The 24206-nt window shown below is 44.5% G+C and overlaps 1 protein-coding gene and 1 long non-coding RNA gene across 6 annotated transcripts in view; one reads left to right on the plus strand and one right to left on the minus strand.

Annotated features, from left to right (window-relative positions):
* LOC137412871 (DDB1- and CUL4-associated factor 10) overlaps positions 1 to 21053 on the plus strand; it is a 66165-nt gene extending 45112 nt beyond the window's left edge. For 2 of the 5 annotated variants that reach the window (XM_078769842.1, XM_078769840.1), the window contains exons 5-8: positions 12213 to 12308; positions 19979 to 20124; positions 20426 to 20662; positions 20708 to 21053. In XM_078769842.1, the coding sequence (XP_078625968.1) occupies positions 12213 to 12308; positions 19979 to 20124; positions 20426 to 20662; positions 20708 to 20860 (632 nt within the window). In that variant the 3' untranslated portion in view covers positions 20861 to 21053. Of the gene's footprint in view, positions 1 to 12212; positions 12309 to 19978; positions 20125 to 20425 lie in introns of all 5 variants that reach the window. The other 3 variants (XM_068098213.2, XM_068098200.2, XM_068098204.2) reach the window with 2 other exon arrangements.
* LOC144889491 (uncharacterized) lies at positions 1090 to 11520 on the minus strand. The gene is made up of 2 exons (XR_013621801.1): positions 10809 to 11520; positions 1090 to 3697 (listed from the first exon to the last, which is right to left on the minus strand). It is a non-coding gene; the product is annotated as an uncharacterized LOC144889491 (long non-coding RNA).
* Positions 21054 to 24206: the final 3153 nt, after the last annotated feature.

The following is a 24206-nucleotide window of genomic DNA, read 5'->3' on the forward strand; positions in this document are numbered from 1 at the left end:
TTTTCTGTAAACAACACTCTGTAGACCGGACCTCCCCCTATTTCCCCCATTAAATGTCGTGCCCAGGTTCACCGCATCTCATGTAAGACAACTATAGGACATCTTGCTAGTTATTCTTAGTCTATGTCAGTTAAGGACTCGTTTCCATTAATTCTGACCCTTCGTTGCACCAGAATGTGATTGTATGGCACCGTTAGGAAGTTTAGGACCTCCCAATACCTCCCCGCAGCTCTTCCTCACGGTTCAGCAACAACAACAACAGCAACGGCGGCGGCGTGTACAGGGAGTGCGCGTCCTCACTCCGGCTTGGTTGGTAGGGGGTGTTGGGAGGGCATGAGGCCTTCCCAACGAGCCGCCATCGAACATGTGCTCGACGGGGTTACCAAATAGGGGCTCCCTGTCAGCTCCTCGTCAAGGGCGGAGCTCGGTAACCCCCGCACCCAATGGAAGCGGCGGACCGGCCCCAGGGGGGCGGAGCCAACCAGCCGAGGGCGTGTCACTCCCCGCTGAGCATGCGCAGGAAGAGGGAGGTGACGTCAGATGCGCGCTGAGCTTGGAGCAAGCAAGACGTACCCTCCGAGTGCTGTGAGGCCTCCCCGCATCTCTGGACTGGACCGTGCTTTATCCTGTCCGCGAGCCAAGGTGCACCTTGTGCTATCGACTACCTGTCCCTTCCTGCCATCAATCCCTGTGTAAGTCAGCCTTGTTCCGTTTGTCTGTGGTCTGTCTGGGATAAGATAAGATTGTATTTAAGTGCCCATCTCTTCTGTGTCTTTTACCTCACTACCGTGTAATCTACCCCCTTTTCTCCACCACTGTAATTATACCCTCCTCCGGAGGTCTTGAGAACTGTACCCCTTGCGTCGTTTCATCTATCCCAGTCGTTGTGTCCTTTCCATCATTGATTTAGCATAGCGTGATTTGGTCAACGTCTGGGTGGAATCGGGGTCTAGTCGGGGAATAACTGTTCGGTCGCGGTCATACCAACCGCTCGGTCAAAATAACATCTAAACCGCGTCCGTAACAATATATATATATATATATGTGAAGAGTCAGCTCTTCGTTTGGAAAAGAAGTCCACAAATAGCCTGAAATGACGCAGCTTTTTATTAAAACCAACTTATACAGATCCGGAGGAGACAAGACATCTACAGCAAGAACCAGCTTCATGCCACGCCAAGCCTTCCTGGAAACGCATTGATTCTCATTCACTTATATATGAATACGATTATCAGAAAATCTCCGAGAGAACAAAGCGACTGGCGAGAGTCCCTCCCACCGTTATCCCTAGCCCCCACCGTTATCCGCTCTGTCATTCGGGGGAGTCAGCCCTTCCTTATCATTCGGACCAGATATAGTTTCAAAGCTCCGAGGTGACGAAAGATGTAACTCACAGAGAGAAGAGTGCATGCTTGGCCAGATAAGACCATGCTTGGCCAGCCAGATAAGACCATCTAGGTGAAAAGGGCACACGTATACGAAAAACCATTTGCCCAACACGACCGAAGCGAGCCTTTCCTCATCCAAAACTAAAACGAAGCAAAAACCCTTTATTAACTTTATGAAAATAGCATTTTTAAACAACATTTAAATCATAACACATTAGCAACCAACGTCTATAACTGAACTTTAGGCAATAACAAATCTACAACTTGACATTCCTTCCTCTTGTCTCGTCGAGACAAAGTATCTTAAGAGACAACGTGCCACATCGGGCTTTATTGAAAAATAATTGTGTAATGCGGGTATCTCCCAAGGGCATATCGTGCGCCCAAAGCGCCTCGCCCGTGCATTTGGCGAACGTGTCGTGTGGTGCGTGCTCGGAGCCTGAGGGCTCAGAACATGAAAGTTCATTAACGTTTCGGATCCACAACGAAGGTGTCTGGTCCAGATGAGGTTCTGCTCCGCCAGAGGGCCACCACCTCCCCTGCGGAACTTGCTCCCCCCACCCTTTGCAGACTCAGTCCTTGCAGATCTTCGAAGTTAATCAACGATCATGCCCATGAGGTCCCTCACGTGCTGCTGTTCTGGGGAATACATAATATTGTCAGTATCTTGTGTCTCAATTTCCTGGTCAGGGTACAGAGCGTAAAAATCCAATTCACTTGAAGCATTTGAACTTAATACATATGAAGCAAAGAGAGGAACTTCCTTTATGTCAAAGTCTCCCTTGGGCGCCTGGTCGGCTTGCGGGTCTAGGATATCCTCGTCGGGTCCCTCGACCGCCAGACCCAGCGTCGCAATCAGATCCATAGTTGGGTTGAAAGGGGGCGTGCAGCTGTCAGCTTGTAATACATAAGCAGCGTTAGCCAGTACACGCAAGGGGTTTATAGCACAAGTATCACAGTCATCACATACACCGTTACAGGCAGCAGCCAGTTCCCACATGGGATCCGCACAAGTATCACAGTCGTCACAAAATTCAATACAATTTTCTGGAGCGTTGGTCGCAACTGCCTTGTTGAAGGACCCGTTCAGGTCGACGGCCTCTGTGGTCAGAGCCATAGTCGTTGTCGGCGGCTTCTTCACTTTCCATCCTGTAAAATACTTTCTCATACAGAGGAGGACTAGAGATTTCATTAGTGCCCCCCAAATTACTACCCCGATTATCACAGCCAGTGCGGTCAATAACCACTTCACTATGGTGCCCGTCCATCCCTGGAACCAGTCAGTGAGCCAGCTAAATGTATAAGAATTTTCGCGCGCGATCCGATCGATCGTCAGGGCGTGGCTAGTTTCCCTTAGTCTCACTATTGCGGCTGACACTCCTTCAGATGGATCGGGTATGTAAGTGCAACATTTTCCCTCTATAATTCCGCATACCCCTCCTTTCTCTGCCAGGAGCATGTCCAAAGCCACCCGATTCTGCATCACCATTGTACGCATGTGAATTACCGTGTCCAATAGTATGTCATGAGCCGTAGCGGTGTCGTTTGCCACCTTTTCTAGGGCCAAAGCCAATTTATCTATCCGGAAACTATCCATGACTGTGCCCGCTCCTGGGAAGAAGAAACCAAACACCTTTTCCCATAGGCTCCCGTGTAGTTTAGTGGTTCCATCTTCGTTCATGACTGACCTCTTATAACGCCTGTCCAAGGACTTTGGGTCTAGCTCATCCAGTATCTCAACGTCAGGAAGGACTGAACCCAGATAACATGTGCCCCCCCAATTATTTGGTAAATAGGGGTAAGCCTTGTCGCCGCATATAAACATTGTCCCATGGGGTGGGACCAGGTGGGTGGATAAGCACTGGAGTCCCTTTACCACCCCATTAATCCTACTAACCCCCCTAGAGAATGTTATAGCCGTTATGTTGTGGTTGTGTTTATCTTGCAGTACTATTCGTAATGTAATCCCCGAGCTCCCTTGTCCCAGCTTCCCGGGGAGAGTGTAGGCGCATTCTGATTCTCCCATACGCAAGTGGCCGGAACCCTGGAGGCAGACCCTCCCTTTCTGTGGTTGCTGTGGTGTAGTGTCTGGTGCTTGTATGGCCAACTTACAGTGCGTGGCGTGGATCCACGAGGTCTTGCCCTCGCAAAAGACTGCCGTTGGTGTAGTCAGCAACACCTGGACTGGTCCCTTCCACCTTGGTTCCAAGGCGTTCTTGCAGGTGAAGTGCTCCACGAACACCTGGTCTTTTTCCTCTGGTGGAACACCTGGTCCACAAGTCTCCTGGGAACGCCTGGTCTACAGGTCTCTAATTCATAGATTCAATTCATTCAATTCATAGTTTCATAGAACACCTTTTCTCCAATTTCCTAATCCACTTTTTTCAAGTGGATCCAATTTTATCCAATATTCAATTTTTAAATTCAATCCCATTTAATCCAGTCCAATTCAAATTAAATTCAATCCTTCTCTCAGCATCCCATTACCTGTTTCCAACATCAATAAAAATAAAATTATAAAATTAATAAAAATCAATCATCTCAAGTCTCAAATCAAATCAAAAAATCAATAAAATAATAAAAATAAACGAAAATTACTTCAGCTAGAGTTTCAACTAGAATTAACACAAACAAACCACCATTAACCTCCATTAACACAAACAAACCACCATTAACCTCCATTAACACAAACAAACCACCATTAACCTCCATTAACACAAACAAACCTCCATTAACCTCCCCCTATTATTTATTTATTTTCACGAATAAACAAATAATAGAAATAACCTGGTCTACTTCCAATTTCAATTCTGGTCAGTTCTGGTGTCTGGTCACACACAATGTTTTCCTCACCCACTGTGATTCGCTCAAAATAGATTCTCACTGTTATGTCTGAAATTCGTCTCATGAAAACCCATTCAAGAGTCCGGTGTAACAGACAGCCAAACACATAGACACGCCGAAGACCCCAGGGTACCCATCAAACTAGCTTGTCCCCAGATCCACAACACAGCGAAACATGTAACTTTACTAAAACTAGAACGGGCACTCGGTAGAGCGCATACCTTCGCCGCAGCTACTTTTGTTGCCAAAATAAAAGACTACAAGATCTGTGTAGCAAAGCCACACCTACGTTGTCATGCGGGAAGATTTGTTTCAAATTAAACCATTCTATCCCGCCAAAAGTTTGATATTGTAATCACATCCATGACCTTTTCATGACCTTGACCTTGACCTTTGACCCGATCGATTCCAAAATCTAATCAAATGGTTCCCGGATAATAACCTATCATCCCACCAAATTTCATGCGAATCGGTTGAACACCCCTTGAGTTATGCGAATAACATACACATACACACACACACACACATACAAATAAATACACAGCGATCAAAACATAACCTTCCGCTTTTGCGAAGGTAATAATCACTTACTCATAACTAATACTCATAATAACTCATAATTACTTATGTAATTACTCATGCCAATACTTACTCAAAATAATGTAATATCCCAATCTTCACCCCCTATGCAAATCGAAGCACCCCGGACAATCCACAACCAATATCAACCACTGTAGCTGTCTTCCCGACTCCAGGCAGCCACACGCAGCCACATACATCTCCATCCACGTCACACAAGACAACAGCCAACGAGTGTGTCCACCACACAGAAACCTTTGGCAATGCAACAACCGAACTCCCAGACAACCAACAACAAAACCCAATCCATCTCCATGGCTCATCAAGCAGTTCCAACTTAATCCAGCTTCACATACCGATTTCCCCAAAAACTCGTGAAACTTCACCCCCATTCTGGAAAAACCCTGGACTAAACCCTGACACCCTAAATAACTTCAGACCCATCTCCAACCTACCCTTTCTGTCAAAAGTTTTGGAACGTGCTGTGGCCACTCAACTCAAACATCACCACTCTGCCAATAACCTGTATGAAACATCCCAATCCGGATTCTGCTCCAGCCACAGTACTGAAACTGCTCTCCTCAAAATCACCAGCGACCTTTTCTCTCCTCTGATGCCGGCAACCTCAACATTTTCATCCTCCTCACCTCAACGCCTCCTTTGACATCATCAATCACACCATCCTCCTCACCTCAACGCCTCCTTTGACATCATCAATCACACCATCCTCCTCACCCTGTTTAGACCAGCTTGTGCCTATTAAACCCAAATCAGTTCACTCCCAAGCCTACAAGGACCACCTACAGCACTGCAAAGATGTCCTCTACTCCACCTACTACCCTCAAATTATCCACTCTGGCTCCGGAATCCCAAAAGCACTCTTCTCTACAATAAACAAACTAAATAAACAAATAAATAAACAAACTTTACAACGTGAACAAACTCCTCAGCGCCCTGGATACCACCACCTGTCATTCAGAGTAGACAACAGCATCTCCTTTCTGGCTTTCAGCATCTCCTTTCTCCTTTCTGGCATCCAAATAAAATTCTGGCTTCAAATCAACTTCCTCGAACTTAACTATGATAAATTTAAATTAATCTTCGTTTGCCTAAAACCACTCACCAAATCCACCCATAACTTTGCCCCCAACATCGATGGTCATTTGAACACAAATTGAACAAATTTAATCGAACAAAACACTTCCATTAACTCGACATTCTTTTCACAGCACAAAGTTCACTTGAACATCCTTTTCCTGGATACTCCCTCTTTATTTTTATACCATACCATGCTTCTCCACTTGCAACCCAAATATTTTCCATGAAATAAATAAAATGAATTTTATGAATCTTCTCATTATTCGAAAGTTTACAAAATGTCCCAAATCTGTATATTATTTTCTACTGTGGTTATATTAAGCCATTATTTTACAAAATCCAACTTTCAATAAACTGAAAAATGCTTCGCCATGGAATAGTCCACCACTCATATAAATAATCATAAGAGTTCTGCGAAACATCTCCATCTTTAAAACTTAGCCAACCAATTTTAAACCACATGTTTTCCCCCCAAAAAACAAGTCACATTCTTGGTATATTGCCAACATTGTTCATCGTTTAAGTATCATCCAGAACTAAATTTTTATAAACCATCAACTTGTAGATGCATTTATTTATATCCCATTAACCCAAGAACTCTCAATTGCTTGGTTATATTTTAGTAATGTCATATATCCATATTTCTTTTCCAAAATGTTCCTGATATACACATTAATCCCATCTGTCTTTGTTTCCAGATGAACTCAAATCAGGAAATCAACACAAATCCTTATTACCTCCAATCAATTCAAAATTAAATCAAACAATTCAAAACCAGATCGGATCAGCGATCAAAAATCACTTTTCCAATCAACAATTCATTCAAAGACCAAGCTTAAAAACACAACTCTCATCTTACTGTGACAAATAAGCAACCAACCTACTTCACACTAAAACAAATAACTTTTCATCACCCCTTTCTTCTCCACCGCCTCTTACACTTAAACAGATCATAATTACTCACTCATACACTGTTGCCCATCACCCAGTTGCCCCAGACCCAAACACAGGTTTGAAATCCCAGTAGGTTGTTCTTCAATCCCAACCATCATGTGATCCCAACATCTCTCCATTTATTTCGTTCCTCATGGGGTTGGTGTTTTATGGCCTTTACCTCTTACCCAATCACACTGCACATCATTCCCCGTCCTTGATGGATAATTTTACATCCAGATGGGCACAGCATCCCATTTTTGGCGACCCAGCCCTGAAACAAGCCCCTGGACTCCTTGCAGGCTGGACCAAAACCCCTGGACGAGGTTGCATCCCAGTACTGACTCTGCTGCCTTCTTGCAAACCACTTCAACTCCATGAATTTTACATGTTTCGTGAACAGAACAAAGCCCTCTGTAATCGTCAGATTGAACCTGCCCCAAACCCGTCCATATAAACTCCATTGTTGTCCTGTCCATCTCTCTGTTACATTTACATTTTGTGACTCACAGCTCCACATCGCAAAATGCTAGCTTCTACGAATCCAACAACCGTCACAATCCGCCCAGGAACTTCCAGGCGTGCTCTACAATGCAGCACCTCTCTACCTGGTGCACACCTTTCGCACATCCCTCCTCGTTCGCACAACGCTTCATCAACACACCTCCTCGCGCCCACACCTTGGCACAAGCCACACCACATACCGACAGTTGAAACCTCGATATTCCTCTTTCCTCGGATAAGCGTTCTGTTGAAAACGTGACATTTCTGCTCAAATTATTGAATTTCCAAATACTCTCCCTGCAGCGCCCGTGAGGCAGCTTGTCCCACATTATCTGCCCCCAGACCCATATGCGTTTTAATAACAACCTTACCAGCATCGCTCGCCAGCAAACCCTTTGTCCGGCGCATCGACCAACACAAATGCATCGATGCATCTTCCAGCCGCCCCTCCGCACTGTACCTCACTTACTGTATGAACAAGACTTCCTGTTGGAACTTGTCACCGGAAATTAATTACTCTGTCTTGAAATCGTTTATTTTAGCGTTTAGAAAATCATTCTAGAAATCGAATTTAGTTTAGAAATCGTTTCTTCCCCTTATATAAATCCATTTTAAATAACGTATTCCTTTTGTGACATTGCATGGCATGTATGTCGCAGGTGCCCACTATTCTGACATGGCTCATGACTCATGTCTAATTCTGACATGAAGATGAAGGACAAGAAGATGAAGGATGAAGGACATGACATGAAGAAGAAGATTCTGACAAGATACTGACATGAACGTCCGACATCCAGCAAAGTCGAAATGACCCACAATGCATTTGGGCACACATCCTCCTCTGAGAGTGGGCGAGTTATCGCCGGCACTCTGAGCAAATCTCATACAGCACACCCGTGACTCGCGGCTCGCTCGGCTCCTGCCCGAACGCACAATATCCCTCTACCCAAACTTCCACGGAGCCGCACGGCGGAAACACAGGTTTGTACCACACTTTAATTTAACGAACATCGCCAGGATTCTCGGATAGACGTTAATTTCACAACACACATGACAAAAATCCGATTTAAATTCAGAGATCGCCGATCGACCTGGCACAACCATCTCAACGCGACGACGCCACGCCGCCCCCCGTCCTGGCGCGCACCCTCGTGCCTCCACACGAATCCCAACACTCCCGCCTCGCGGTTTCCTGCGAGGCTCGTAGCCGTGGCAACCAAAACTGCGCGCCGCTCTCGAATGAGGGCCGTCATAACAGTGAGCTGTCAGAACTCATCCCTAGCTCGTAAACATCGCAAAAAAAACAGGATCTCCGACGCTTGACCTCTCTGACCCAAAATGCACTATATGACACCAATTCCAAAGGTGAGCTGCCTCAGCGATACATCCCACACATACAATCCACAATATCTGCCATTGAATGAACTCTTCAATTCAAGTAAAACACACATATTGATTCGAATTCTGAATTTAGTTCAACAAATTCCAAATCTCCGTCCGACTGCCGCTCGAAAGAAAAAAAACAGCCCATCCTGCAACCATCTCCAAGAAACCGCTTCATATCAACAGTAGGTCGACAAGGGCACTCCGAGTGCTTTCCTGACCCGATTTATATCAATTCGCTTCCCAAACAACTCCCAAACAGATGACAGACAAATACATTGGCCAGATACACACGTCAATTAACATCCCAATATACATTCATTCCTCATTCATATACTCATATAAGTCTCCCAGACTTTGCGCGAAACTCAGATCGACTCAAATCATGCCTTTCTCCAGCCACTCTCATGTACAATCTTTGCTCATTCATGTTACGTCTCTCATTCAAGGAAAAGGATTTTTTGGGACGGGTTGGACGGGGGTGGGTTGAGGTGAAAAAGGGAAGGCAGGGCGGGGGGTGTTGGGGTGTTGCCTAGAGCCCCGGGACTGAGCTCAGGTCTTGGGGGGGGTGGGGGGTCCTTTTGCACGGCCCAATTCTGCGGCTGTGGAGGGGGCCCTTGTATGTTCCAGTTTTGGGGAGGGGGCCCTTGTGGGTTCCAAATTTTGGGGAGGGGGCCCTTATGGATTCCTGGGCAAGCATTTGCAACATGTCGTCCTTTACATCGGCCTTCTTATCGTCGCCCATGTCCCACTGCTCGGCCGCTTCATCTAATTGGTCGGTTAGCCTTAGTGCGATGTGTACCCCGGCCAACAACAGGTCGACCAGGGCCCCCCAATCGTCGAGGGTCTGGGCCGGGGTTGGTGCTACATTCGGCCAGCGTGCGTGTACTTTGGCCTGGTCCCACACCCGCGCTGGCAATACAGCCTCTCCCATGTGGCAGACGTCCCGCCAATCTGCGCCTGTATTTTGTATCCACAAACGCATAAGTTCCGGTACGTGACCGGGCTGTTCAGCCAGCAAGGTTCTCACCCGCTCCTGCATAGCCGCCAAATCTGGTTCTTTCAAATGGTTTTTTAAAGGGACACATCTCGATTGTAGGCTGTGAGTTCTCCGATTCCGTGAGCCCTTCCACTGAGGGGTACAATACAATACTCCTAGCCCTTCTGGGGCCGCGAACCCGCTGTCCGCCCCATTAATTTCTTGTCCTCTAAAAGGATTGCCCGGGCTAAGGTGAACCTGAGGAGCGGCTGGTCTAGTTTTCTGGGGGTCTAACCCCTGGGGGAACAGGGGCGGGGGTGGGAGAGGTGGCGCCTGTAGCCCGGGGACAGGGCTCAGGGCTTGGGGGGGTGGGGGGTCTTGGTCTGGCATCTGGTCCAGCGGCATCACTCGCTGATTTACTTGTTTAACTGCTTACTTACTTGTCCTCTGGCCAGGGATTATTTAAATCTTTAGTTAACACAGCCCAGTCCTTTAATGGTTTTACCGCGGCAAAATGATGCCTCTTAAACATGAAAGATGCCGGGGTTCCCTTAAGGGGTTCCCTTTCTTTCATTAGCTTGCTTCCCATCTTATTGCTCCGGGCTGATCCTTCCTGGAAAGTTCTCGGCCTGGCTCAACCTTTACGGCTGTCCGACCTCACTTTTCCCCCTTCCCTTGTACCGAACGTTATCTTCACCGATATCCTGCGCAAATCCTTTTACTGGCCATGTTTTTATGGCCCTTCTAAGTTAGCCACAGCCCTTCGTTCCCTGGCATGCAATGGCATACCCCATCTTGTCTCTGGGCTGTTCCTTCCTGGAAAAATCTTGGCCACCTGGCTTCAGCCTATATGGCTGTCCGACCTCATTTTCCCCTCCTGGTGCTAACTGTAACTTTAAGCTTACTGTTAAGTCCTTACTGGTATCCTTACTTGTTTATCCTGGCTTTAACAAAGCCACGTCATTCTGAGGCCTAAAATGAGCCTTTACTTACAATTTCTGTTCGAGTGCAGGCCGCGCGGAGATAGGGAGACTGAACCCGCTCGAGGGAGGAAGGTACGAATTTGGAATAATAGCCCTCTGATATAAAACAACTCCCACCTTTAATCAAATCCGCGTGCCGGCGCCGGCCTCAGGCAGCCTTCCTCCTGTCCCTCGGGCTCCGTTTCCCGTCGTCCGGTGCTGACCCCACTCCTGGTACCATCTGTGAAGAGTCAGCTCTTCGTTTGGAAAAGAAGTCCACAAATAGCCTGAAATGACGCAGCTTTTTATTAAAACCAACTTATACAGATCCGGAGGAGACAAGACATCTACAGCAAGAACCAGCTTCATGCCACGCCAAGCCTTCCTGGAAACGCATTGATTCTCATTCACTTATATATGAATACGATTATCAGAAAATCTCCGAGAGAACAAAGCGACTGGCGAGAGTCCCTCCCACCGTTATCCCTAGCCCCCACCGTTATCCGCTCTGTCATTCGGGGGAGTCAGCCCTTCCTTATCATTCGGACCAGATATAGTTTCAAAGCTCCGAGGTGACGAAAGATGTAACTCACAGAGAGAAGAGTGCATGCTTGGCCAGATAAGACCATGCTTGGCCAGCCAGATAAGACCATCTAGGTGAAAAGGGCACACGTATACGAAAAACCATTTGCCCAACACGACCGAAGCGAGCCTTTCCTCATCCAAAACTAAAACGAAGCAAAAACCCTTTATTAACTTTATGAAAATAGCATTTTTAAACAACATTTAAATCATAACACATTAGCAACCAACGTCTATAACTGAACTTTAGGCAATAACAAATCTACAACTTGACATATATATATATATATATATATATATATATATATATATATATATATATATATATATATATATGTATATATATATATATATATATATATATATATATATATATATATATATATATATATATATATATATATATATATATACACATACATACATACATACATACATACATATATATATATATATATATATATATATATATATATATATATATATATATATATATATATATATATATTAATGACTTGCGGTTGGGATTAAAATCAAATGAATCCATTTTTAGTTCTCCAACCTTTAATGAGCAACAAACAACTGCTCGACGTTTCAAAACACCTCACCTTCACGATGACAGTCTATAGTTGGGCTGAGATGTGAATCAAGGCTCAACAGCTCAGCGATGCGTGTGCAATGTGCATATCTCTGGGCCATACTGCCAGCGTTATTTGGCCAGCTGGGAATAGGTCACTAACACTAACACTTCAGTCTATAATCTGATATGTGAAGGTAAATCCACAGAATTTTGTGAGTCATTTTGAGTGAAGTTTTGCATTCTCAAAATAAACCTACAGAGAGGAAAGATGAGCACAATTATTGAATTTGTATCTGAATCTGGAGATTTTTTTCAATCAATTATAATAACTTTTGCCTTATAATTTCTTTATCTTCACTTCCTCCCTTGCTCCCCAAAAGGTGATCCAAATTCTGGCTCGGTTCCAAAACGCCGTGGATCTAAGGGCAGCCATGGTCGTAGTCACACAGTTTCTGCACAAAGAAGAAACAAAGAAGGTAACCGATATCATCTTTCATTTACTGAGCAACACACACACACGCAAGCATGCACGCTCGCTCTCTCGCTCTCTCGCTCTCTCTCTAAACCACCCTGCTCTTCTAGCCAAAGAAAGCTACATAAAGCAGCCAAGAAAAGCAACATAATTACTTTATTGGCTGATTTACAAGGTAAACCCTTTGCTGGTTGAAATTCTAACTGGATTCCTCTACAGCTGCAGACATTCACAAGTAGCACATACATAAGAATCCCAACATTACCCTCCTCCCTCTCCTCCAATCAGTCACCAGACTGGTTTGATCGCCTATTGGTGAGTCATCAGCGACGGCATAGACAGAAACTCGCACCACTGAGCTTCCCAAACATGTACCATGTGCAATGCTAATAGCAGTCAAGTGCTATGTCTGGCAGAAACTGAGCACAACTCATCACCCATCTAACACCATCCTGACTGTGAAGCATGGCTGTGGCAGCATCATGCTATGGGGATGCTTTTCAGCATCAGGGACTGGGAGACTTGTAAGGATAGAGAGAACAATGAATGGATCCACATGCAGGCGAATCCTTGGGGAGAACCTGCTTCAGAGTGCCAAAGACCTTAAAATGAGGTGAACTTTTACATTCCAACAGGACAATGATCTCAAGCGTACAGCCAAAGCAACACTGGAATGGCTACAGAATAAGAATGTGAAAGTCCTTGAGTGGCTCAGCCAAAGTTTTGACTTGAATCCCATTGATAATTATCTGTGGAAAGAGTGATGATTGCTCGTCACCGACCCTCCCCATCCAACTTCACAGAGCTTGAGCAAATCTGCAAGGATGAATGGGGGGAAACTCCCCAAATCCAGAAGCTGATACAGACATACCGAAAAAGACGAAGTTGTAATCGCTGCTAAAGCCACTTCTCCGAAGTATTGACTCAGGGGGTTGAATACCTATGTAAATTAGTTTTTTTTTTTTTTTTTTTGAATACTGAATCGAGGCTCGTGAAAGAGCTAACATTTATTTCACAAACAAATCAACCAGACAAACAAAATATACAAAAAGAGGGAGCGGAAGACAAGATGGGGAGAGAAGGGGAAGCACACAACCACAACATTTGAGAGCAGGGAGAAGTGTGGGAGGGAGAGGGCTTGGGGGCAGGAGGCGTGGGAAGGGGGGGGGGGGGGTGGGAGAAGTATAAAACACAAGGGGACCGAAATTAGCGGGGGTAGAAAAGATCAAGGTTTTGGATGGGGGAGGATAAGAGATGGTGGTGAACAGCTGTTTTAAAGACCTGGAGGGTGGAGTGGGATTGAAGAGAGTGAGGGAGTTTGTTCCAGAGGTGGGAGAAAAGAGGAATGAAGGAGTGAAGGTGAGCAGAAAGTCTTGATTTTGGCAGTTTAACCATAAGAGGGTTGCAGGCAGATCTTGTGCGACCTGTAGGAATATTTGGGGGACAGAGCCCAGAGAGGGCTGGGGGGGCAAGGCCAGAGAGGAGTCGGTAGAAGACGGAAAGACCACCAACCTGCCTGCGGTGAGTGAGTGAAAGGCCCTTGGAGTTAGCTTCATCGCGGGAGATTCCAATGATTCTGAACGCTTTGGTTTCAACAGCGTGAAGACGGGCTAGGTGTGAGGCAGGAGCACCAGACCAGAGGGGAGAGCAGTATTCCATAGAGCTGCGGATGAAAGCCTTGTATGTGGTGAGGAGCTCAGGTGTGCCAAGGAAGGACTTCGCACGACGGAGGATGCCCAGTCGGCGACTGGCTTTGGAGGCCAGATTTGAAATGTGGTTTTCCCAGGAAAGATCATGGCAAATAGTGAGACCCAAAAGCTTGAGTGGCAGAACTTCTTGGAGAGGATTATTCAGAAAGTGGATGGGAGGGTTTTCCAGTCGGTCTTTTCGGAGAGACATCGTAAGAGTGTGAGATTTATCAGGATTGAAAGACATGTTCCATTTGTTTGCCCAGTCTGTGATTTTGTCCAGGTCTGCAGAGAGTGAGGAGGCTGCAGACTGCCGATCTGAGGGATGAGGAATGGAGCGACAGAGAGTAGAGTCGTCAGCAAAGAGATAGAGAGGATTTTCAAGAGAGTCAGAGAGATCATTGATGAAGACCAGAAAAAGCACAGGGCCCAGAACACTACCTTGGGGAACTCCAGCCTGAACAGGAAGAGGAGATGAGAGAAACCCATTCAGGGCCACACGTTGACTACGACCAGAGAGGAAGTCCGCCAGCCATGCGTGGAGATTTCCATGGATACCAAAGGAGGAGAGTTTGGTGAGCAGAGCAGGGTGCCAGGCCGTATCGAAGGCACGTGAAATGTCAAGGGAGACGGCTCTAATTTCCTGTTTGGTGTTGAGGACCTCCATCCATTGTTGAGAAAGCAGAAGCAGCATGTCCAGAGTAGAGTGACCAGGTCTGAAACCAAATTGATGATCAGAGATCAAGCCATTGGAGAAGAGGAAAGATTTCATATCTGAAGCAATGATGGATTCCATGACTTTGCTGATAATTGGGAGAAGGCTGATTGGTCTGTAGTTGCTGGGGTCTGTTTTTGCACCTTTTTTGTGGAAAGCGGTGATGTTGGCTGATTTCCAAGCAGATGGCAGATGACCTTGAGCAAAGGAGAGGGTGAAGAGAACAGAAAGAGGGAGTGAAAGAGCGGAAGCACATGATTTTAGGACCCGTGGGCTGATGCCGCCAGGACCAGTTGCAGAATCAGAGTCGAGGGTTGACAGAAACTTTTCCACCTTGTCAGGAGGAAAGGACACAGAGTCCAGGAGCAGCTGGGTACGACTGGGTACGGTGGGTACAGAGAGGGATGGGTTTGGGACACAAGATTTAGAGGCAAACACAGAGTTGAGGCATTCAGCTTTTTCACGTGCGGAGTCAGCCGTTAAGCCAGCCGTTAATATTTCTGTATTTCAATTTTGATGAATTTGTAAAAATTTCTAAAAAAATCAATAAATTCCACTTTGACATTATTGGGTATTACGTGTAGATCAATGACAAAAAAAAAACTCTATTTAATCCATTTTCAATTCAGGCTGTAACACAACAAATTGTGAAAAAATTCAAGGGGTGTGAATACTTTCTGAAGGCACTGTATATATACTGTATGCATATATAAAACCTCTTGCATATACTTCTCTGTCATGGAGGAAGTGACCTCACGTTCATGGAAGTGACGTCACATTCGTCACTGAAAGGGAGCACACGCAATACCAGTCTAGCGCCATTCACCATTGTTTCTCTTGAAGAAAGGTGAATTTATGCCATCCAAAACTCCTACTCCACACATCTGAATTTGGGTTTCTTGCATGACCATCCCGGTTGTTTTCACAACTACAATGCTAGAGGTGAGACATTAACAATTATTAGCAGTAGAAATATATACGGTTGAGTAATTTAACTCAGTCATTTGAAAAATCTGTTATCACTTTGATAATAAACATATTTATAAAATAATCATTTTCTTTTTGAAACAAAAGTAAATCCACAAGCCTGAGAGTTATTATTCTTTACAACTGTGTTGTGATGGTGGATGGCTTCATCATCATCATTTTTGATGGGCTAAACGCTCATATTTCATATTCTTGGCCATATCCTCCTGCTATTCCCTTTTGGTTTGCTGAGTTAGTTTCTTAACTCGCATTTGTTTATGCTTCATAAATGCCTTCTTCTTATCCTTAACAGTGCTTCTTACCTTCGTGTTCAACCACCCTGCTCTCTTTCTGCCTCTGGTTGTACACCTCATTGGGATATAATTATCCTGTGCACTGCTCATTCATTCCTTGAAGGTTACCCATTTCTCTGATGCTGATTGCCTTCCTGTTTGCCCCAATCTAGAGCACCGAACTCCCTCCTCGTACCCTAAAAGTTTCCTGTGCTGATATCTAATAGCTTAACTCTACTATCCTGAATTCTTACTTTTTACAGAATAATTGGACACTCTATATTATGATCACTTGTCCCTAAATGCTCTCCTACTTGCGCTTCCTCCAGATACTCAGGTCAGGTAGGACTCAGGTCTAGATACTATATTGGTATAATTACTGAAAACAAGCTAGAACACTTCATTCCCCTCTCGTGGGCTTTTTTGTATACTTGTTCGAGGCTCCTATAAGATCTACATAGAACATATAATAAAGGGAGCGGGAGACGAGAGAGAGGGAAGCGCAACAGTAGGGAACAAGGACAACTGTGGAAGAGAGAGGGCTGGGGCGGGGTACACGGAATAAACAAAATGCACACCATAGGGGATTTCAGGAAAGAAAACAGGGAATTTGAAGGAAGTGGGTTTGGGGTGGATTAATGGGGGTCAAAAAGATCAACGTTTTGGATAGTGGAAGATAAGAGATGGTGGTGAACAGCTGTTTTAAAGACCTGGAGGGAGGAGTGGGATTGAAGAGAGTGTGGGAGTTTGTTCCAGAGGCGGGGAAAAAGAGGAATGAATGAAAGAATGAAAGTGAGCTGTGTCTTGATCTTGGCAGTTTCACCAGAAGAGGGTTGTTGGCATTTCATGTGTGTCCTGCAGGAATATTTGGAGGTGCGGGTAGAGGGGGGAGGGGGGGACAACACAAACAGAGCAGGGGGTGCAAGGCCGGAGAGAAGTCGGTAGAAGATAGAAAGACTGCCAAACCTGCCTGTGGTGGAGAGAGTGAAAGAAGCCCAGAATCAGCTTCATCGCAGGAGATACCAATGATTCTAAAAGCCTTGGTTTCTACAGCGTGAGGCAGGAGCACCAGCCCAGAGGGGAGAGCAGTATTCCATCAAATTATGGATGAAAGTCTTTGAGGTGGTGAGTAGCCCAATAGTGCCAAGGAAGGACTTTGCACGATGGAGGATGCCCAGTCGGCGACTAGCTTTGGAGGCCAGCTTGGAAATGTGGCAAACATTTCTTTCCAGGAAAGATCATGGCAGATAGTGAGGCGCAAAAGCTTGAGTGACAGAACTTATTCGAGAGGATGGTTGAAAAAGTAGATGGGAGGGTTTTCCAGTCGGTCTTTTCGGAGGGACATAGTGAGAATGTGAGATTTGTCGTGATTCAAAGACATGTTCCACTTGTTTGACCAGTTTGTGATTTTGTCCAGGTCTGCAGAGAGTGAAGTCTAGGTTGGTATAATTATTGTATTCCACCATTTTGCCTGCTGATCTGAGGGTTGAGATATGGAGCAGCAGAGAGTGGAGTCATCAGCAAAGAGATAGCGAGGATTTTACAGAGTCGGAGAGATTATTGATAAAGATTAGAAAAAGCACAGGGCCCAGAACACTGCATTGAGGAACTCCAGCCTGGACAGGAAGGTGAGATGAGAGAATTCCATTTAGAGCCACACGTTGACTATGACAGGAGAGGATGTCCGCAAGCCATGTGTGGAGATTTCCATGGATATCATAAGAGGAGAGTTTGGTGAGCAGAGCGGGGTGCCAGACCATATATGTCAGATAGGCATGAGATATGTCAAGGGAGATGGCTCTGATTTCCTATTTGGCGTTGAGGACCTCAATCCATTGTTGAGACAGCAGAAGCATCATGTCCAGAGTAGAATGACCTGGTCTGAATCCAAATTGATGATCTGAGATCAAGCCATTGGAGAAGAGGAAGAATTTAATGTCAGAAGCGATAATGGATTTCATGACCTTTCATACTGATGATTGGTCTCTACAAACTAATTCTACAAACTGTTTAATTTTTTTGCAATCCTGGATTCATTTCTGAAAATCCTACTTGGTTCCGTGCTTTTCTTGTACATGGATCCAATCTATCCCTGCCAAATTAAAATCTCCCATAATCAATACTCTTCCTTTACCCTACTGAATTATCCATGACCTCTTCTGTCCTGCTCTTCCCTCATACGTAGTGACCCATAAAGCATCTTACAATTCATACAATCTATGATCTCTATCCACACACAATCCTCGACATTAATTCCCTCCTTCTAATCCTTTTCCCTTGATATGATAATGTATTTTACCCAGATTGTTGCACCCGCTCCTATTTACTCTTTCCTATTGCACCTATATGCATTGTACCCTTTTAGACCTGTCTTCCAACTATTCTCCTCATTAAACTAAGCCTGAGTTACTGCATCAACACTGTATTCCTCACTATGCTTTAGCTTCAAGCTCTTCCATCTTGTTTTCTTAAACTCCTGGCATTGATATGGGATATTATTTTAAACTTTTCTCTCCCTGTAATTATTTTTTGCTGCCTGGCCTTACCATTCATATATTTTTGTATACATGGTCTAGCCTCGTGGAAGTGCTAGAATTATTACACTGAACAGATCAGGACACAGTTGGACAAAATGAACAGTTGAGAGAGGGGGGAAGTCAACAGCAGAGCTGGAGGCAAAGATAGAGGCAGACTTGAACAAACAATTGGCGTGAGGAGGAATGGGGGGGGGGGGGAGGCGGTGCGGGTGGGAGGGGGATGCATAGAGTGCACAAGTTGGACACAGAAGGAAACTCAGGAGGGAAAGCTGGAAATTTGTAAGGAGGAGGGACTAGGGTGGGGACAGGGGTAGGGGGTTAACGAGGGTAGAAAATATCATGGTCTTGGATTGGGGATGGTCTGAGATGGTGGTGAACAGCTGTCTTGAAGGCCTGGAGGGAAGAATGAGATTGAAGAGAATGTGCAAGTTGGTTTCAAATGTGGGAAAAAGAGGAACAAATGAGTGGAGGTGAGCAGTGATCCTGGATTTAGGTAGTTCAAACAGAAGAGGGTTGGTGGTGGACCGTGTGAGCCCTGGAGAGACTAGGAAACAAAGCACAGAAAGAGCAGAGGGTGCAAAGACCCGAAAGGAGGTGGTAAAAGATGGAGAGGCAACCGACCAGTCTGTGATAGCGAATTGATGGAGCTATAGACTCAGCTTCATCACGGGATATTCCAAATAATCTTAAAGGCCTTGGTTTCCACATCGTCAAGCTGAGCAAGGTGTGAGGCAGGCGAGCTAGCCCAAAGGGGAGAGCAGTATTCCATCAAGCTGCAGATGAAGGCCTTGTAGGTGGATAGGGGTTCATGTGTCCGAACGAAGGACTTTGCACGATGGAGGATGCCCAGTCGGCGGCTGGCTTTGGGAGGTCAACTCTGAAATGTGGTTTCTCCAAGAAAGATAATGGCTGATCGCGAGACTCAGGACTTTGAATGACTGAACGTCCTCAGAGAATTGTTAAGGAAGTAGATGGGGGAGGAGCTCTTTGAAAATGTTATCAGTAACAGTTCCTTCATTTATAGCCTCTACCCTAATCTAGTGTAAAAAAAAAAAGTCATAGTTCCATCCTCAATTCCCACTCTAACCTTGCTGCTTCTTTTCTGTTTAGCCTATGGTGATTATTCTGGCTAAAAAGGTTCCCATTGCTTCTTAAACCCAAAACGTTTGCTGCTTGCACCATTTTACTAACTGTAAGTTGACATATATTTTGTTATGAATTGTATTCCATTTCCTATTCGCCGTAGTTGTGAATAATGTATTGCGTGCTTTTGTGCTCGCCTTTCTTCGAGGCCGATGCATGCCTAGCATGTGCAGGAATAATGCACGTAGTGCGTCGTAGTAATTTTCAGTTATACTCAGTGGTCCATTTTCATCACTGTGCTGTATTCAGAAGGCTGCTGTGCATTTTGTACCATTCATGAATGTTGCTTCCATGTTTTTGTTTTTAAAATTTCCCTTGTGTTGCTTACACAGCAGTATGGAAGCGTAATGCATTGGAAGTCTACACTCTGACGGTGCCGGACGGTGAAGAGCAAAGCTTTTGTATCACATCTCTGCAGATGCATCCACTTGGCAGACACACCCTAACTCGCTGCAACAGCATTAGTGGCGACGAAGAGGCATGACACACCCCAACTACACCCTGTTCTGCCACCTAATTTATTGTTTGTAATATCCCTTGTGTGTTCCTTCTCTTTATTATGATGCGCTTGCATATTTTCTTTCACCTATCTCATTCCTCAACAAAAAGATTGTTCATGCTGTTAATTTATTTATGGAGAACAATATCAGTTTTGTTTACATCAGGCATTGCCTGTTATATCTGGCCTTTGAATTATTGATTACTTCTTTTGCACATCTTTGCCGACGCAAGATGCAATTCTTTTCTTTTCTTTAATCAAACTACTTGTATTCTTGCAGTGGACTTGTATATACGAGTTGCCTGAAATAGGTCAGGCACCTATCCACTCCCATCATGGGTCGTTGCAACCCACACATGCCTCGGCAGAGGCTAATGTTGGCAGAGGATTCATCAAGGAGATAAGCTTCAGTCCTGATGGCCGGCTTGTGTGCTCGCCTTCTGGGTTTGGCCTACGCATTATGACATTTGAACCCAGTGACTCCAGGGAAGTTTTGAAGCACAAGAACTCTGTCAGCGTCCTGGGGAAGGGGACGCTCACTGGCAAGGAAAATGCCAGTGAGCATCCTCTTCCCCACTGGAGACCATTGGGTGAAGTGCGCTCTGTATATGGACACAATGATGTGGTCCTCACAGCCAAGTTCTCACCAACACACTGTCAGCTTGCATCTGGTTGTCTCAGCGGCTCGATTGCGATCTACCAACCTCGCTTTTAGAACAATATAGGAAGAAAGGACATTGCCTTGCAATTATTGGCTCAAGAGGAACATTTTTAACAGGGTTCCTCATCCAGGTCAACTACAATTTGGGCTTCTTACTATACCTGTTGCAACTGCTGACAATTTTGAGTTGAATACTGTTCTTGTTTGGAGCAACAATTAAAACGATGAATAAAAAAAATGCAATGAAGGTTTTATTGTTATCTTGTTATTTGTTGTGTGCGTTTGTGCAGCAGCAGAAAATGGTTTGGGGGGTTTCTTTGTGTATTGAGGAATATCATAATATTCTCTCAGTATTAAAAAAAAAAAAAAAACTGTCGAGTGCATACCTCCTTTTCAATGAACAGAATAATCAATCCTCATGTCGTGCTAATATCTCCCTACTTCACTTGAGTTGTGCATCGAGCATTGACCAAGCTTGTTTTGAGTCATGTCCTGTTGGTTGGTGTGTTGCTATTTTTAATTTACTATTACTACTAGAACATCTGTTGCACACACACACAAACACACATGGGTGGGTTGGGGAGTCGAAGTCGGAGGTAAACCACAAGGTATACAAACAATCACAAGGCAAGAAGTAAAGGAACCACCCAAGAGGGAAACTGTTCACACCATGAGAATGCTGAAATAACTAATTACTTTCGGCCTGCTGGCTGTCTCTCATGGCCGAAGGAGGCCTTTTTATTAGAAAGAGGTAAAAGAAAACATAAAATTTCTTCCAGAAATAATCTCAATATAAAGCAAATTAAATAATCAAAATAACAAGACTAGAGCAATGCGACTGTGTCGCCAATATGCCTCCGCATAGTCCCACAATGGGTAAATGCCCCCGTTCTGTCCTAAAAATAAACAAGCTGGATTTAAATCCCTTCAGTTGTTTTCAAGTATCACATTTTCACCAGCCATCACAGGTTTAACATCGATCGGTGAAGCAGTTGCAGAGAAGGGATTTTTTTTAAAATATCGGCTTTCAAGCTAATATGGCTGCCACACCACATGACATATGACCTTAAAAATGTACATTCTGCATATGTATGGGTAAGGGGTCACGTTTGTGAAGTTTCGTGTTGATCTGATAAGGTTAGTTTTTCTATCCAATATGGCTGCCAAACCACGTGACCTATGACATCATCATTTTCAAACTATATGCAGCAATGGTGTTAGATGATATTTGTAAAATAGGGTGAGCAGTTTCGCATCGATAGGGTAAGCAGTTTCAGAGATATAATTGTTTAATATTTTCCTTCACTCCAATAAGCCTGCCACACCATGTGGCCAATGATGTTTTCTTCATAATCTTTTAATCACCATGCCCAGTTAGTCAATGACGCATGTCAAGTTTCGAGTCAATTAATTTGGAGGTTTGGGGGAAGATGCTTTTTTAAGGTTTTAGGATAAATCCAATGTGGCTGCCAAACCATGTGACCTATGATGTCATAAATTTAATATTTCAATACAAATGGGACATACAGTAGATCATGTTTTTTTTTTTTTTTTTTTTTTTTTTTTTTTTTTTTTTTTTTTTTTTTTTTTTTTTTTTTTTGTATACAAGATCGAGGCTCGTGAAAGAGCAAACATTAATCACACAAAAAGACAAACCGACACACAAAACACAAAAAACAAGGGGAGCGGCAGACAAGATGGGGAGAGAGGGGGGAGGACACAAAAGAGAGGGGGAAGAAGGGAGGAAAGGAAAGGACACAGAGTCCAGGAGCAGCTGGGTACGACTGGGTACGGTGGGTACAGAGAGGGATGGGTTTGGGACACAAGATTTAGAGGCAAACACAGAGTTGAGGCATTCAGCTTTTTCACGTGCGGAGTCAGCCGTTAAGCCGTTTGAGGTGAGGGAGGGGATGGAGGGGGAACAAACACCAGAAACAGATTTGACCAGACGCCACCAGGATTTGGAAGAGGGAGACAGATAAGAAAGTTCGGTCTTGAGAATGGTGAGATATTGTTTCCTGGCTCTCCTGAGGGTGGACACACACTTGTTTCGGGCTTTGTGAAAGGAAATGAGATTTCCTTCCGTTGGATTTCCGTTGGATTTCCTTCCGTTGGATGTGCATGCAATTTCAGATTTTTAGGATAAGGAATTCAATTAAAACGTTTTTGACTGGTATAACACTTCACATATGATATCATCATTATCATGCTTTTGTTCTCTATTGGAAGTACTTGACAATGTGCCAAGTTTCAAATTTTTCCATTCAGCGGTTTACGAGAAATAATTTTTTAATTATTTGTGTTTAATCCAAGATGGCTACCATACCACGTGACCTATGACATCACACTTATCATATAAACATTCTGCATGAGTGTCACTCCTACCCTGAAAGTTTAGTCTCAATTGGATATGTGGTTGCTGAGAAAAACGAGGTTTACCCCGTACAGACGGACAACCCCAAAACATAATGCTTCCGGCCACCTTCGGGGGAGGAGGCATAAAAAGACATAAAATGTCATAGCCTCGCCGTGGTTTTTGTAATTTTGCTGTACCGAGTTAAAGGCCGATAGTCAGCCATCTTTGGTTGGAATGACAAAACAAAATCTTCTGCATCTCTCTTTGTGCCAAGTTTGAAGAAAATCGGTCCATGCATGTCCGAGAAATGAATGGGGACCCGTTTAAGTAAGAAAAGGCCGCCAGTTGGCCACCTTGGATTTGATGTCGGAAAAAATTAATGACGTGCATATGTAACCGATCATTCATTATCTGTGTGCGAAATTTTAACAAGATCAGTAAATGCATGTCCGAGAAATGGTTGAGGGACATGGTCAATATTGGTTTTTTTTATTACAACTAAAATGGCCGCCAGTCTACCAGTCGGCCATCTTTTATCAATCGCAAAATAAAATGAGGTCCATGTGTATGCCATCATGTGCTGTGCTTATGCCAAGTTTGAACAAAATCGAATGCATGCATGTTCAATAAATGGTTGGGGGCACGTTTAAGTAACAAATTGGCCACCAGTCGGCCATCTTGGATCTGTTCTCGAAAAGAAATGACTTTCATATGTAAGCCATCATTCGTTATCTGTGTGCAAAGTTTGAACAGGATCAGTGAATGCATGTCCAAGAAAAGGTTGAAGACGTGTTCAATATCGGGTTTTTTTACAACTAAAATGGCCGCCAGTCTACCAGTATGCCATCTTTGATCGCATCACGAAACAAAATGATGTGCATTTGTATACCGTCATGCATTGCCTTTGTGCTAAGTATGAACAAAATCGGTCCAAACATCTCCGAGATAGGGTTGCGGATGCACGGACGGACAGACCAAATCCATAAGCCCCCGTTTCGGACTAAGTCCAATGGGGGCTAACAATGACAAGACAAACAAATCTCA

The sequence above is a fragment of the Myxine glutinosa genome, chromosome 1 (genome assembly GCF_964187855.1).
Source record: "Myxine glutinosa chromosome 1, kmMyxGlut1.1, whole genome shotgun sequence".
Lineage (NCBI taxonomy): Eukaryota > Metazoa > Chordata > Myxini > Myxiniformes > Myxinidae > Myxine > Myxine glutinosa.